The 18,136-nt window shown below is 36.0% G+C and overlaps 1 protein-coding gene across 24 annotated transcripts in view; it reads right to left on the minus strand.

Annotated features, from left to right (window-relative positions):
- Positions 1-18,136, minus strand: part of LOC106874804 (AMP deaminase 2) — a 210,989-nt gene that overhangs the window by 66,889 nt on the left and 125,964 nt on the right. For all 24 annotated transcript variants that reach the window (XM_089338212.1, XM_089338211.1, XM_089338194.1 and 21 more), the window contains 2 exons: positions 4,878-5,058; positions 2,090-2,282 (listed from right to left, as the gene is read on the minus strand). In XM_089338212.1, the coding sequence (XP_089194338.1) occupies positions 2,090-2,282; positions 4,878-5,058 (374 nt within the window). The remainder of the gene's footprint in view (positions 1-2,089; positions 2,283-4,877; positions 5,059-18,136) is intronic.

Raw genomic sequence — 18,136 nt, forward strand, 5'->3', positions numbered from 1 at the left:
TTTCTCTTAAAAAGAAAAAAATATTTTTATTTTTTAAAGTTATTACCTTTTCTGTTACTTAAAACCACACAACTTTTTCTGCAGCTAATAGTTTTTGACAAGGTTTTTCACCAAAATATTCTTCTCATAGAACTCTTTCATCTGAAGTAAATCTTAAATACAGAATAGCTGTGAAAACAACTTAGATGATTGGCTAGATACCCTTAGAAAATGGTAAAAAAGTGGCTAGCAAGCCACTACAGGGTATCAAATCCTCTCAAACTCTGGTTAAGTGCTTTGTACCACGAAGGTAAGATGCCTATAACATCAGATACTGCCTTTTATCATGCTAAATATCTTAAAATGACAAAAATATTTTGATTTGTTAAAATGACCACTATTTTTGCATCACTTAAAGCCACACCACTTTTTTTGTAGCTAATATTTTTTGATGAGGTTTTCACCATAAGATTCATTTCTATGAGATGAATCTTATGTGTAGTTTTCTTTTACAATAGTTGAGACATTTTGATTCAAAGTCAATTTTGGGGGTTACCATTTTTTTCATCACTTAAAGTCATACTTTCCTCATAGCTAATATTCTTTAACAAGATTTTTCACCAAAGTATTGCTTTGAACAAGCACGTTCTTTTAATCCCAATTAATCTATATTTTTCTTTTAAAATAACTAGATATTTTGATTCAAAATCAATTTTCACCTTACTCTGACATATCTTGACCTAACTTTTTTCTAATGAACCAAATTTCAATTATTTCATCTCAAAATGTAGCTGAAGACTGGGCCATCATTATTAAAAAAACTGCATTCAATTTGGTTGAGAACTGAATCAGTGATGAAGCCTAGAAGTACTCATGAGCAACTAAAAGTTGGCCTTAATATATTTATCTATTGCCATGAGTGAACAATAAGTTTGGCTTCAAACTCTGTTCTGCCTTCTTGTTGATAAATGGGAAAGGGTAAAAAATATCATTACTTTAGGCATTTTTTTGAGAACCACTGCATTAGAGAACAATTAGAGAGTCAAATGTGAAGATTATAATAGAAAGCAACATCTATAGGAAAGATAAAAGACTAGTAACTGAAGAATAAAGGGAAAAAAGATAGAAAATTGCATTAAGGGTCAAAAATGGAAAGGAAATAAAGAAACAATAAAGAGTCAGATATTGGGAGTATAGAAAGTGGGGTATTATATAAGAGATTGATAAAGGATCAAATAACAAATGACTGTTCTAACAGGCAAAGGTTGTTAAATGAATGAGGCTGGCTAAACCAACCAGACAAAAGGATGTGGACAATTCTGTGATTCAAGTCAGGCAGAAAAATATTGAAGATGGTCTGTTACAACAGCAGCAGTAACAATAATAATTTAACTATTAACAGACATGTGTGACATCTCTCAGATATATATAGTTTTATATAAAATTTCTGAAGAAGCACACACAAAAAAAAAAATTAATAGTGGACTTTGTGAATATTAGCTTATCAACATTTTATGTTGCCATGACAAAGGAAAAAACCCAAAAGGACAAAATATATATACAAGTATGTATGTATGTCATTCAGTTTCATTTCGAGGTTTCTTGCCAATAGAGAAAGAGCCAGTTTCTAACCTAAATCCAAGGCTCCTTGGAATTTCAACATCAACAGGGGTGCATGTATGTATGTATGTATGTATGTATGTATGTATGTATGTATATGTTTTGTTTTACATATGTATTTTCATGCATATAGTTGCATGTCTAGACATATGCACATATACTTAAATAATATGTATGTATGTGCTTCATATAGTGAACCTTGTAGTGACAGAGTGAAGTCTTAGCTTCACATTCATGTACAGTTAAATAAGAGAAATAAGAAACAACCACTTCAAGTCTTCAGTACTCTCTACAGTGTATGCGTAAAGAAATATCACTCCTCACTCCTATACACAAACACACATGGGTATATAATTTTTCCAAAATCTATTTATCTTCAATGCCTGACACCATCTCCTCTTCTCAGTTTACAGAAAGAAGAAGTAAGAAAAGGAAGAAAGAATAGAAGGAAAGAAGGAAGGAATGGCATTTATTAACCAACATTATTTACCTTTGATTGTTTTCTTTTCACAAGCAGCACAACCATCAGAAATCATGTGGAAATCATTCTTGTCAATCACACTCTGCAGACATCTGTTGATGATTTTGGGGAAACCCTGCTGAGAGAGCATCATGTACTTCTCTCGAATGGTAAGCGCCTTGACTAAGCTCTTGGAAGCTTCTTCGAGGTCTTTCAGTGGGATCTAACATGAGAAACAGAAAAAAGGGAAAGAGAGTGAAATTCAAATCATTAGATGCTAAGTTAATTTAAAACACAATGATTTCTCACATTGGTACAAGGAATTGCACATATTTATAAACTGTGCCGGATGGCACGTGTAAAGACATTCGAGCGAGATCATTGCCAGTGCCGCCGAACTGGCTCCAGTGCAGGTGGCACATAAAATACACCATTTTGAGCGTGGCCATTGCCAGTACCTCCTGACTGGCCTTCGTGCCAGTGGCACGTAAAAGCACCCACTACACTCTCAGAGTGGTTGGCATTAGGAAGGGCATCCAGCTGTAGAAACTCTGCCAAATCAGATTGGAGCCTGGTGTAGCCATCTGGTTTCACCAGTCCTCAGTCAAATCATCCAACCCATGCTAGCATGGAAAGCGGACGTTAAACAACGATGATGATGATGAAGGAATTGCACATATTTATAAACTGCAGATCTATCTAATTGGTTACTCAAACTGCTGTTAGAAATAACAGAATACCATTGTATACAAAAAATAGGAAGAATACTATCATCATCATCCTCATCATTTAATATCCGTCTTCCATGTTGGCATGGGTTAGATGGTTTGACAGGAGCTGGTAAGCTAGAAGACTGCACCAAGCTATAATTCTTAGATATGTGATGAGTGAAAGCAAATCATGGCTAGAATGCCTTTGATCATGTGCCTGTGCTACCTATGTCTAGGGTTAAACAAGGGTAATCTCTAAAATTTGCAAGATCTCTGCTAACAGAATCTGACTTCAAATTCTAGTTGTAACAGGTTCTCTTTTTTCGTTGAAATACCATCTTGTATGGAGTGGCTGCACATTGTATAGATAATAACAATGCATTGTATGAAATGATCCCACAGTATATGAAATGGTCAAACATTATATGAACTAACATCATCATCGTCACCATTTATTAAAGTTTCATTGTTCTCTGCTTTCTGTGAAATAACTACACATTTGCATGAAATGATCACATATTATATGAAATATTTTAAAAGTTGAAACCATAAAAATCCGTAAGTGATGCAGTACGACTCCAATTTACTATAGCTGGAAGAATGAGGAGTGATATTGATATTATCAGCAATCAATGGTTGAAGGTTAAAAAAATGATGAAAGTTAAGAAAAAATTGTTTGATATCATTAGCGACTCTGATAAAATCAACCAAGTGCCCACTCAACACCAATAAATGTCACTTTGACATTTATTGCTGGTTTTCAGAAATCATTATAGGAAATAATTACACATTGTATCAACTTGCTACACAGTGCATGAAACGACTACAAAAAGTGAAACCACAGTCTATGAAATTATTACACATTGAAAATCTCCACAATTTGCTTGAAATTTAACCCTTTAGCATTCCAAATTGTCCAGGCAAATCAAAACCAAGCTGCTCATTGCAACTGTCAAATCAGTGTTACTGTATGGCAGTGAAACATGGACACTGACAAAGAAATTATCAAACGGGCTAGATCACTGCTACACAAGGATGCTATAAGTGGATCTAAATGTGAAATGGCAACAACATATGACAAACAAATGCCTTTATGGGAGACTTGCTGAAAATTAGCAATAAGATCAGGCAAAGACAATTGTGATTATCTATCAATGTGTGTGCCAACATGTACTGGAAGCATCTAAATTAGTCTTGTGACACCCACTTCATGGTGATGTAAGAAGAGGAAAACATTGCCACACTTATATTAACAATTTGAGTGCAGACACTGGCCTGGAATGTATCCAGGACCTTGAAGTAGTGATGTTGAACTGAGAAGTGTGGTAGGTGGACTTTGTTGCTGCAGCCCGGGTTGGAACCCAGCCATAGATAGATAGATAGATCAGCATTTAGATTACTCTGTCAAATGTAATATTTATTTTCTCACATTATTTTGAATTAATCATGCATTATATCATAACTTCAAGATTTCAATGATGTAATCGTCTATTTACAGGATAGGCGTGAGAGGCTGAATCTGGTTAGTTTGAACATAAAACAGATAAGATATTTGGGCTGGATATAATTGGTTTAAATGCTAAAGCATTAAATGAAGAAGAATATTTTCTACCTTTATAAAAAGTGATAAGATCTGTGAAGAGGCCATTCAACACCAATAAATGTCACAAATCCATTTTGTTTAACCCCTTTAGCATTTAAAATGGGCAAATCCAGCCCAAATATTTTGTACCTATTTTATGTTCAAACTGGTCAGATCCAGCTTCTCACACCTACCATAGAATGTAATTCTAAAAATAAGCAATCACATCGTTGAAATCTTGAAGCAATGAGATAATGCACAATTAATTCAAAACAATCTGAAAAAATATGCATTACATTTGACAGGGTAATCTGAATGCTATAGTTTCATACATATGAACTGATTATAAAAAAGAATTCCAAATATAAGAATCTGTTGAGAATTAAGCTCTCAGTTGATTGAATACTTTGTTTAAATGATTACTAACATGACACAGATCAACCCAAACAAGTCTGATGTGCAGAGTGCACACAACAACAACAACAACAATAACAAGAAACGGCATTTACAGAATTTATAGACTTACACCACTGAAATGTTTTCCTTGAACTCCACATTTGTTGACTATGGAGATTCTTTCAAACATTGGAGACAGATCAATGTCAGGGGTAGATTTAGTCTCGTCAATATCTGGAACGGTCTCTGCTCTTTTCCAACAGCGATTTGCTTCATCTTCAGGTTCATTATAGTGCATCCAAGGACTGGAACTAGACAAAGAGAAAGAGAAGAAGGTTAAAAAATGTATAGATTTTTTTTCCATTTGAAACAAACTAAAATGATGAGCCACCATGGTAACTTCTATGCAGTCACATGATCAGCTAGAAATAATGGCCAAAACTCCTTCAAATCACACCCTACTTCCCTTAAAAATAGAAGCTACATTGGATAACTTAAATCTGGATAGCCTATGACTGAAAAGAATAAAAAAAAAAAGACAAGATAATCACATCTGGAATTCCTTTGGTCATAGCTTTAGTTGATCAGGACTAACCTAGGGCTAAGCAACAAGTTTAAAATGATAATGTTAAAATACCCAGTTCTGAAAATTATGAAGCAAAGTGAACTATGTCATTTAGGTGCATAAAAATAAACAAAAAAAAAAAGAAGATAAAACGATAAACCTCAGCCAGTCTCATTCTCTTCAAGCCTAAATAAGAAATAAAGATTAGCAGTTCAAGGAGTTTTAGTTTTAGTGCTTTCCAGAGCCTCTGGGGCTGGTAGAAGAGAGTGTTACCTTAAAACCTAAGCACTAACACGAATGCTTCTAAAAGGGTGAGTTCTGCTAAAAACCCAAGAACCAAGTGGTGGTGTTAAACTGGATAATGGATGAAGTCTACTACCCAACAACAAGCGCAGTCTCTCAAACTTCCTTCCACACAGTTTCTGCCTAACAAATTTTACTCACAAGATTTTGCTTACTTCACGGCTATAGTTGAAAACATTTTAACAAGGTGCCATGCACTGGGATTGAACCTGAGACTATACAGTTGCAAAGTGAACTTCTTTTTAACCAAATCTTGCCTGTACCTGTATGTTCATACATAAAATAGACAAGCTGACAGAATCATTAGCACAGCAGATGATATGCTTAGCAGTGTTTCTTCCAACTTTTTACAATGTGAGTTCAGATTCTACTGTGGTCAACTATACCTTTTATCCTTCTAGGGTTGATAAAATAAGTACAACTAAGCACAAGAGGGGGGGGGGGGGCATGTAATAAACTCACACCCTGAACCCCACCCTCTGTGCCAAACTTTAAAACCATGTACATGTATATATGCATACCTATACACTTTGTCTACACAGATATTTTTCTTCTATATTTAAGAGATGAGGAATTATGTACATTATTTACATTATTTACATTTGACGGATATTTGTCCCCATCTTGTTTGTTGTTAACACAACGTTTCAACTGATATACCCTCCAGCCTTCATCAGGTGTCTTGGGGAAATTTCGAAACTGGGTTCTCATTCCTAAGGTATTTTTCGATGTTATCATCATCATTATTATTATTATTATTATTATTATTATTGTTATTGTTCAGGTCACTGCTTGGAATCGAACTCAGAATCTTGGGGCTAGTAGCCCGTGCTCTTAACCACTATGCTATATGCTTGTGGGCATATGGCATAGTGGTTAACAACAAACAAGATGAGGACAAATATCCGTTGAATGTAAATAATGTAAATAAAGATCTCTTTCTTGTTCTCTCTGGACATTTATAATTAGATATATATGCATGGGCTTCTGTGTATATGCAATTTTTGTAATTAAGTGTATAGACATGTAAGGTGTATAAAGGTAAATGCATGTATATAAATATACTGTTATACACAGGGATGCATATAATTGTATGTATGTGCATTTTGACATGCTTGTGCATGTATTTGCCCATGCATGTGTGTATTATTATGTATGATTAAATAGTTGGATGAAAGTATATGTGCAAGTGTCTACATATATGTGTGTGTACATGCATGTATACGTAAGTGTGCACATATGTACATACAATCATGTGTACATGTATACCTACATACATATATACAATCATAACAGCAATAAAAGCTTGCTAGCATTGCCTTGAACTGGAAATAATAGAGCTTTGGTTAAATCTGGTTTGTGATTTATTAATCAATAATATATGTTGATGTTTGGATATCAAATACTTGGGGCTTGTTGAGTCTGATGAATAGAGCTATCAAATAACCAAGCTTCTATATCAAAAAAAAGAATGGCCAAGAGGTAGCCTGCTAGAGATAGCAGGTAAATCTCCCTAAAATGATACCCATCCAATTCATAAATAAGAATGCATTGAATACGTATTCCTAGGTATACTGTGTCTTAAAAAGATAGAGTAGTTACAACCGGAAGTCCTTTGGTTATCAGTCTGATGGATCAGGGTGTACAGTCCAACATAATTCCATGATATGCTGTATTTGAGAATTTTATTTAACCTGGATCAGTTGTCTAGTAAGTAGTTAAGCAGTTTTTAGCAGTAATTCATAATTTATGAGAAATTTTAAGGTAGAATTTTGAAATTCCAGTAGGGAACTTGTTTGCAGGTTGAAAAAATTCCTTAACATCATTCATGCTGTTATCATCATCATTATCAACATTTACCGTTCGTTTTCCATGCTGGCATGGGTTGGACAGCTTGACAGGAACTGGCAAAGCCAGGGGTTGCACCAGGTTCCACAGTCTGGTTTAGATTGGTTTCTACAGCTGGATGCACTTTCTAATGCCAACCACTTTACAGGGTGTACTGGGTGCTTTTTACATGGCACCAGCACCCACACCAACACTTTTTACATCGCACCTTGGTTTTAGGATTTCAATTCTGTTGTGGTAGGCAGGTCTCCTCAAGTGCAGCAATGTGTGACATACCTTGATCCTTTATCATCTCCTTCATAAGGTTCAGTGTTTTGAGATTGGGCTTCAATACTTCATCCTAATATGTTCATTTTCAACAAATTTATTCTCCTTTCAAGGACACTGATGTTAAATTAATATATAAGGCTATTGATGTTATGAAATATATTTTGTTGGTGCAGGAGTGGCTGTGTAGTAAGTAGCTTGCCAACCATATGGTTCCGGGTTCAGTCCCACTGCATGGCACCTTGGGCAAGTGTCTTCTACTATAGCCTCGGGCCGACCAAAGCCTTGTGAGTGGATTTGGTAAACGGAAACTGAAAAGAAGCCCGTCGTATATATATATATATATATATATATATATATATATATATATATATATATATATATGTATATGTATATGTTTGTGTCTGTGTTTGTCCCCCCACCATCGCTTGACAACTGATGCTGGTGTGTTTACGTCCCCGTAACTTAGCAGTTCGGCAAAAAGAGGCTGATAGAATAAGTACTAGGCTTACAAAGAATAAGTCCTGAGGTCGATTTGCTCGACTAAAGGCGGTGCTCCAGCATGGCTGCAGTCAAACGACTGAAACAAGTAAAAGAGTATACAGGAGTTGTTTTCTTATATGAGGAGAGAAATCGGGCAGCAAACTGATGAAGACGAAAGGTGAAGATGAAGACATGCAGAAAAAAGATTAAGAAACACTAACATTAACACACATATACACATAGATACAGACATGGTTGTGTGGTAAGAAGCTTGCTTTCCAACCACATGGTTCCAGTTTCAGCCTTACTGTGTGGCATGTTGAGCAGGTGTCTTCCACTAAAGTCTTGAGTGAATTTGGTAGACAGAAACTGAAAGAAGTCCATTGTATATGTGTGTGTGTACACACACATTATAACCGAAAGGTTCCTATTACCAGCACTCAGAGTTCCTTGCTTCCAATCATCAGCTGGCAAACCAAGCCTGCTTTTCTTTTCAAATACCCACTATACTCTTTTACTTGTTTCAGTCATTTGATTGTGGCCATGCTGGAGCACCGCCTTTTAGTCGAGCTAATCGACCCCAGGACTTATTCTTTGTAAGCCTAGTACTTATTCTATCGGTCTCTTTAGCCGAACCCCTAAGTTACGGGGATGTAAACACACCAGCATCGGTTGTCAAGCGATGTTGGGGGGACAAACACAGGCACACAAACACAGACACACAAACATATACACACACATACATATATATGTATACATATATACGATGGGCTTCTTTCAGTTTCCGTCTACCAAATCCACTCACAAGGCTTTGGTCGGCCTGAGGCTATAGTAGAAGACACTTGCCCAAAGTGCCACGCAGTGGGACTGAACCCGGAACCATGTGGTTGGTAAGCAAGCTACTTACCACACAGCCACTCCTACGCCTATCTGAATATTTTTTTGAAATATGAAATGAAACTTTGAGGAAAAGACTTATCTTTAGGTTCTTTGGTTGAGAAATACCCTTGTGAATGATACATGCAAAAATAGCTGTTTCATGCTCATATTTTTGATTTCATTTCTGCTTCTCATGATAATATCATAAATGTCTTAAGGGTGGTGAAATGGCAAGATCATTAGCACAAATTGTAAAGACGGACAAAATGCTAAGCAGCATTTCATCAAATCTTTACATTTTGAGTTTGAATTTGCCTTTCGTCCTTTCAGCGTTGATAAAATAAGTAGCAGTTGTGTACTGGGACTGATTTAATCGAAATAATCCATTCCCAGAAATTGCTGGCCTTGTGCGAAAATCTGAAATCAATATTATAAATGTCTTAAACTCCATATGAGTGAAGTCATGAAATTGCGTCATTTTAAAGTAATACTATTAATTAATATTTTTAAAAACAATGAGTGAGTATGTGTGTGTTCCTATTGCATGCACCTGTGCAGATGCACACATATATATTAATGCACTCATACACACACATATATATTAATGCACTCATACACACATATATCTATATACATAGAATCATATATGCATGCATACATATACACATATGCATATACATACATATCCACATATAAACTCACACCTACACATAATAAAGCATATCAAAATGTTCTTAGAATCAACCCAACCATACATAAAAAGTGGAATTATTTATTTCAAAATATCTAGAAAGTTTCAGGATTTTCCACTCAAATTCACATGACTTATTGATTTTTTAAAAAACATCTAACTGTTTTTCTTTTATTTTCCTTCCTCTTTGTAAAACAAGGTATTTTCTTAGCTTCAGAGCTTTAGTAATCTCTTATTTCTTAATCTATAAAATCTCACTAGAAAACAATTTAAAGCAATGTTTCTTTTCACATCTTTTTTTAAACTACCATGGATTGGATCTATCCAATGTTTATATGCTTCCATTACTGGTTTGCATATTTTTGTGAACTACATCTGCCAACATTATGAATTGACTCTGAACCCCAGAAACAGTTGTCAAACCTATAATGCCATACCTTCTCCCTTTTAATTTTTCTGTGTCTTTGTACTCAATGTAAATTTGCTCTGGTAATATATAAATACCTGTATATTCATCATCATCATCATCATCATATAAATAATCATCATCTGAAAATGTTCAGTCTTTGCTTTCTCTCTATTTACATGTATAAATATAAGTATATTTTATATATCTAACCGAAGCAGTTTTATTTGTTTATTTGCATCATTATCTCATTATCTTATCTGCTCACCTGGATTCCTCTTATAGCCATTCTTTACCCCGCAGACTTAGTCCTCAGTAAGATGAGATCTAGTCTAGTGATGTTTTCTATATTCAGCATCACTAGACTAGATCTCATCTATTGATTATATATATACTAGCAGAAATACCTGGTGTTACTTGGGATTAAAATGGCATAGTTTGTATGTATGCATATATATATATATATATATATATATATATATATATTACAGTTATGTTGAAACAGGTGATACGGGGAAAGTGCAGCATTGACGACAAAACATTTGTGGACTAAATGATGGGCTAATTCGACTAAGCGACATGCCATGTGTCTGTTTGGAGTATTTCAGGCCCTAACCGGTCATGGAAAATTGGGGGTGGGGGGTTTCAGTGCCAATGTTATACTGTTTTAATCCAAATGAGAAAAAAGGTGACCAACTAGATGACCAAGTTAGCAGTGATGGAGGCTGTTCCAAAAGTATAGCAGCTAGAATAAGAATGGGCTGGGCAAGGTTCAGAGGGCTACCACCTCTGTTTGAGTCTCTCCCTCAAAGTGAAAGGCAGATTGTATGATACCTATAAGCAAACAACTATGCTACATGGCAATAGGACAAGGGCTGTTGTAGCTACTGAATACATGCAAAGGCTTAAAAGAAATGAAGCCTATATGCTCCGCTGGATGGGTAATGTCAGTGTGCATGTACAACAGAGTGTAAGTGATTTGAGAGGAAAACTAGGTACATGGGGCATCAGCATCAAATGCAGTGTGCAAGAAAGAAGACTGCACTAGTATGGTCATGTAAATCATATGGATGAGAACAGCTGCATCAAGAAGTGCCAATATCAAATTGTGGAGGAAATGGGTGGATGGGGTAGACCCAGGAAGATGTGGGATGAAGTGGGGAGAAACAATCTTCAAATGTTGAGCCTTATAGAGAGGATGCCAAGAGACTGAGACTTCTGGCAGTTTGCTGTGCTTGAGAAAACAAGTCAAGCTAAGTAAAATCGTGGTTGCCCTAGCATAAAGGCTTGTCTCCTATATCTCTTTCCGGCTGAGCAATCCTAATCTTGCAGGCTTGAGGGTGCTAGTGCCACATGAAAAGCACCCATGCCAGTGCCACGTAAAAGCACCCATACAGGTGCTGTGTAAAAGCACCCAGTACACTCTGTAAAGTGGTGTTAGGAAGGGCATCCAGCTGTAGAATCCATGCCAAAACAGACATGGAGCCCAGGCATCTCTTCAGCGGGCCAGCTCCCGTCAAACCGTCCAACCCATACCAGCATTGAAAACAGACACTAAATGAAGAATGTAAAAAAAACAGGAAAAGAAATTCTGAATTCAAAATTCCAGAGGTCAAGTCTGACTTTCAACCTTCCTGAGCTGATCTCAGATAAGTACCATTCAAGTACATGAGTTAATCCTAATCAACTAAATACCTCTCTCCTTTACCATCATCCCTATGTTTCATTATTATATTATCTCTACTATTATTATTTGTCTCATTCTTATCCTTATTTCAAATAAAGTTCACAATAGCTGTTAGACTAAATATTTTGAAGGTCAAACCAGTTAACATCCTTAAAATACAGCTGAAACAGGGAAGGCCATTTGACAATTTTATAGACACAATCCAGTTTTGGTTTGAATTTACTTATAGTGAATAGGGTTTTGAATTCCATCACAGAAATGGAATTTGTGTTGACCTAAATTTTAAAACCCCATGATAGTTTGTTTGAAAAATCTGACATTAAGTTAATTCAGTAGTCTTAGAAACAACAGAAGGCTGTACTAAATACATTCTGGTAGTTAGTTATGACTATTTAATGTTCTGAATCAAGCCCACCACAATTGACTTAATTTTCCTTACATCCCTCCATAGAAAATTAAATACATACCACCAGTGTACTGAAGTCTATACAACTGACTACATTCTTCATGTACAAATATGTAGTTTTAACCCTTTAGCATTCAGATTATTCTGTCAAATGCAATGCTTTTCCAATTACATTGTTTTTAATTAATCATACATTATCTTAAAGCTTTGAAATTTTGATGATGTGATTATATATTTTTAAAATAGCATTGTAGGGTAGGTGTGACAGGCTGGATCTGGCTGGCTAGAAAGAAAAACAGGTGGCATATTTGGGCCAGTTTAAATGCTATGGGGCTAAACCAAGTACCTTTTATCTTTTATCTTCAACTTGTTTCAGTCATTAAACTGCAGCCGTGCTAAGGCACTGTCTTGAAGAATTTTTTTTTAGCTGAATGTATCGACTCCAGTACGTTTTTTTTTTTTTTAAGCCTGGTGCTTATTCTATCAGTCTCTGTTGCCAAACCACTAAGTTATGGGGGCATAAACACAACAGCACCAGTTGCCAAGCAGTAGTGGGAAGACAAACAGACACACACACACACACACACACACACACACACACACACACACACACACACACACACACAATTGGCTTCTTTCAGTTTCTGTCTCCCAAATCCACTCACAAAGCATTGGTGGGCTTGAGGCTATAGTAAAAGATACTTTTCCAAGGTGCCATGCAGTGAGACTAAACCTGGAACCATGTGGTTGGGAGGTAAGCTTCTTACCACATAGCAATGCTGCAAATATTAGAAGTATACTCTGACTACAAAATGATAAATGCAAAAATCAGTTTCCTCACAATTTTGACAAGATCCAAGTTCCAAATTACAGTGAGTTGTCACAGAGACCACTATTTCAAGATTGTCTTCAAGTAATGTATATAGGACAGACATTCATAACATGATTGGTATCAGCAATGCAAATTAGGTAATTAATTATACAATTAGAGTTATGAGCAGGACAAAACAATGGAAAATCACTCTAGAGAATTCCTTCCTTGGATAAATAAGTAGTATAGGCACAGGCATGGCTGTGTGGTAAGAAGCTTGCTTCCGGGTTCAGTCCCACTGCGTGGCACCTTGGGCAAGTGTCTCCTACTATAGCCTCAGGCTGACCAAACCCTTGTGAGTGGATGTGGCAGACAGAAACTAAAAGAAACCCATTGTGTGTGTGTGTGTGTGTCTTGTGTTTGTGCCCCACCACCACTTGACAACTGTTGTTGGTGTGTTTACATCCCCATAACTTAGTGGTTTCAGCGACAGGCTTAAAAAAAAAAGAAAATAAAAGAAGAACTGGAGTTGATTCATTTGACTAAGAATTCTTCAAGGTGGTGCCCCAGCATGGCCACAGTCTAATGACTGAAGCAAGTAAAAAATAAAAGATATGAAAATATGATCTTTAGTTCAATGATCCAATAGACTAGCAGGACTATAGACATAAACAACAGTACTCTCTTCCGTATAAACTTTGACATACATTTTTCATAGTACAAAAACTAATTCAGGTTTATGAAATGGTAAATCAATATATAATTCTGACAAAAGAAATTTCCCAGTTATAAGTAAAGTCATGCTTTGTGTCTTATTTTGCTATTGTTTGTAAAGAATAAGTTGTGTGAGTATCTAGATTAACTGAAAGTAGCAGCCAGTTCATTAACCCTTTAGCATTTAAATACTCTCTTTACTCTTTACTCTTTTACTTGTTTCAGTCATTTGACTGTGGCCATGCTGGAGCACCGCCTTTAGTCGAGCAAATCAACCCCAGGACTTATTCTTTGTAAGCCTAGTACTTATTCTATCGGTTTTCTTTTGCCGAACCGCTAACTTACAAGGACATAAACATACCACCATCGGTTGTCAAGCGATGTTGGTGGGGAGGGTTGACAAACACAGACACACGAACACACACACACATATATATATATAGATATATATATACATATATACGACAGGCTTCTTTCAGTGTCCGCCTACCAAATTCACTCACAAGGCCTTGGTCGGCCCGAGGCTATATCAGAAGGCACTTGCCCAAGGTGCCATGCAGTGGGACTGAACCCGGAACCATGTCGTTGGTAAGCAAGCTATTTACCACACAGCCACTTTTGTGCCTATAATCAGCCATATTCAACCAAAACAGGCCTCCTATTTTACGTTCAAACTGGCTTGGTCTATTTTATGTTCAAACTGGCCTGATCTAACCTCTCACACCTACCCTACAATGTCATTCTAAAAATAGACAATAACATCATCAATAATCTCAAAGCTATGAGACAGTATATGATTACTTCAAAATAATATGAATAAATAAGCAGAACACTTGATGGGGTAATCTGAATGCTGAAGAGTTACATGGGGAGGGAAGAAAACAACAGATAACATCAGTAAGTTGGCTCTATGTAACAAATGAATGATAGGGGTTGAGCAGAAAACGAACTTCAGCTGTAGATGGTTCCAAGATTCAGAATAGAATCGAAAAATCTAGGCGCAGGAGTGGCTGTGTGGTAAGTAGCTTGCTTACCAACCACATAGTTCCGGGTTCAGTCCCACTGCGTGGCATCTTGGGCAAGCGTCTTCTACTATAGCCTCGGGCAGACCAAAGCCTTGTGAGTGGATTTGGTAGACGGAAACTGAAAGAAGCCCGTCGTATATATGTATATATATATATATATATGTGTGTGTGTGTGTGTGTGTGTGTGTATGTGTTTGTGTGCCTGTGTTTGTCCCCCTAGCATTGCTTGACAACCGATGCTGGTGTGTTTATGTCCCCGTCACTTAGCGGTTCGGCAAAATAGACCGATAGAATAAGTACTAGGCTTACAAAGAATAAGTCCCGGGGTCGATTTGCTTGACTAAAGGCGGTGCTCCAGCATGGCCACAGTCAAATGACTGAAATAAGTAAAAGAGTAAAGAGTATATGACTTAACCCTTTAGCATTCAGATTACTCTGTCAAAGTAACACTTATATACTCACATTGTTTTGAATTAACCATGTATTATCTCATAGCTTTGAGATTTCAAAGATGTGATTTTATTTTTTTAAGGACATTGCAGGGTAGATGTGATAAGCTGGATCTGGCCAGTTTTGAACATAAAACAGGTAGAATATTTAGGCTGATATGGCCAGCTTAAATGCTAAAAGATTAATGAGATTAAAGATGTTGGTCATATGTTATTTAAAATGCATGCATAAAGTAAAGACCTAATGATAAATGTAATCATCACCATCATCATAATCATCATAATCAATTATGTCTGTTTTCAATGCTGGCATGGGTTGAACGGTTTGACAGGAGCTGGCTAGCTGAAGAGTTGTCCAGGCTCCATGTCTGTTTTGGCATGATTTCTACAGCTGGATGCCCTTCCTAACATCAAATGCTTTACAGAGTGTAGTGGGTGCTTTTACAGAACACTAATATGGGTGTGTTTACATGGCACCAGCACCCATGCGCTCACAAGATTAGGAATGCTCAGCTGGAGAGGGAATGCAGGGGACAAGCCTGTATGAAGGACAACCACACTTTTAAGATATTAGACATAGGAAATAGCCTCATAAACCAGGTGGTTATTTATTATTCTATTTCTAAACACTGAACCAAAATAGGATACTTTACTGTTTTGGACATTTGTAAACTAGCCTATCCTGTTAGTACTAAGCAACTGACAAATTATGTTCTGAGAATAAAAAGTACAACTAAAATAACAAACACATTTAGGGTGTGAAAATGGAACTGCAAGCAGTCTATTATATAACAAGCAATGCAGTTACACAACACATTATCAATATGGGAGTTGAAGATTCATCAATAGAACTGTTGCTCATTTCTGTTTTAAAATTGGTGTTTACAATGTCTAATGTCATAAACATTAAAATCTCAGCTGTAAATTCTTAATTCATTCTAGTTTATATTGGTTGCTTTTCAAATTGCGCATTCTCTATAAGGCTTTACACTGCAAATGTATCCATTGAATAATCCAGAGTTTTCGTACAACAAAAAAACCTTCTCATACCTCTTTATTTATTAATCCTTTAAAACCAAAAGTTACATTTAGCATTTGAAATTACATGAATGATATGCTATTTAAAGTGATTTGAATAGCTCAGATCTAATATTCAATTAATATTGACTCCTTATCATCTCAATTCCTGATTGAATTAGTTTTTTTTTTTTTTTTTTGGTTGCTTTTTTAAATCTTCTTTTAATGAAGAATTTATTTTGGAGAAGAACTTGTATGCAATAGCTGAAAGTTTATTGTGGAAAGACCAGATAGTTTTCATGTACTTAGAATTCCATTTCTGAATAACTATTGTTAAATTCTGTTCAACCTGAATATGACATCAGGAGATATCATACTGTTCCCACTAACTCTGCTCATATTACAGTCATCTTAACCGTCTTACTTAACAAACTAAAAACAAAACACTAAAAGGTGAAGAAAAAGATGTCAGAGCACCCAGAAAAGTAAGTGATCCAGTGAGAGTTTAATAACAGACTCTGCTTAATAGTGAACAACAGCTAAACAGCTTAACAAAAGACTGTGCTCAACAGGGGACACAATGAACAATGAGTGAAACAGTAATAATTTACCAGCAGATTGTCCAAAGTATAAGCCACCAAAATTTGTCCAAAGTATAAGCCACCAAAATTTGTCCAAAGTATTGGCCACCAACTTCAGCTAATATAGCTTGACGTCAGTATCATACTAGGTATTGTTTTTTAGAATCCAAAACAGCTGGCTCAGACACTGCAAGGAATCTTTCTCAACCTTTAAACAGTTCCAATGCTCTGAATCAGTATTTCTTTTTATCAATCATGAAAAGATGAAAGGCAAAATGATCTTAGTAGCATCTGAACTGAGGCTACAGAAAGTTAAAACAAGAGAAATTAAATGCATTGTGCAAGAGAGAAAATTGGGTTGGTTTGGTCATGTGATGTGGATGAATGAGGACAGTTGCATAAAGAAGTGCTGATTACTTAAAGTGGAGGGAAGTTGTGGAAGACATAGGATGAAGTACTGAAGACTGATCTCAAAATGCTGAACCTTACAAAGAAGATGACAGAAGACTGGCGTTAGGAAGGGCATCCAGCCAGAGAAACCAAGCAAAAACAGACTATGGAACCTGGTGCAGCTCCTGGCCTTGCCAGTTCCTGTCAAGCTATCCAACCCATACCAGCATGGAAAACAAGCGTTAATGTTGATGATGATGATATTCAACCCGATGCTCTAGTAACTTGGCTAATTTGCCACTTTCAGTTAATCATAAGCAGTATAACAACAGTATAACAAGAGACTCCTTTCACCACAGTCAAAACATTAATCTTGATATCTATAGTAGAATTCTCACAGGTAAAGAAAATATAGAGTAATGTTACAGCTATGCCTTGACATTGTATCTATCTGGTATTTTTCATCGTCTCACAGAAACACGTATGGCATTTTACATTCTTGTGAAGGAAAAAAAAAAAAGAAAAATATAACCTTTATTTTTCACTTCTATTACTTTACTTTCTTTTATTTTGGTTCTGAAGATTGATTCCAAACCATTATGATTCTCAGATAAGATTCTAATTTTAACTTGTCAATAAAATAACATGGACTAATAAAGATAAAAATAAATCAATAGGAAATTATTCTAACGGTCTACTACAACTCCCAAATCTGTAATAGAACACAAGACACGATACATTCCAAACTAGCCAAACAACCAGCTGATAATTATAAGAGGTAACTCTGTATGTAGACGCTTGCAAAATTGGAGGAATGTTCATAAAATGCAAGCAACAAAAAAATAAACAAAGCATAAGGAAAACAAC

The sequence above is a fragment of the Octopus bimaculoides genome, chromosome 20 (assembly GCF_046866305.1).
Source record: "Octopus bimaculoides isolate indiv1 chromosome 20, ASM4686630v1, whole genome shotgun sequence".
Classification (NCBI taxonomy): Eukaryota; Metazoa; Mollusca; class Cephalopoda; order Octopoda; family Octopodidae; genus Octopus; species Octopus bimaculoides.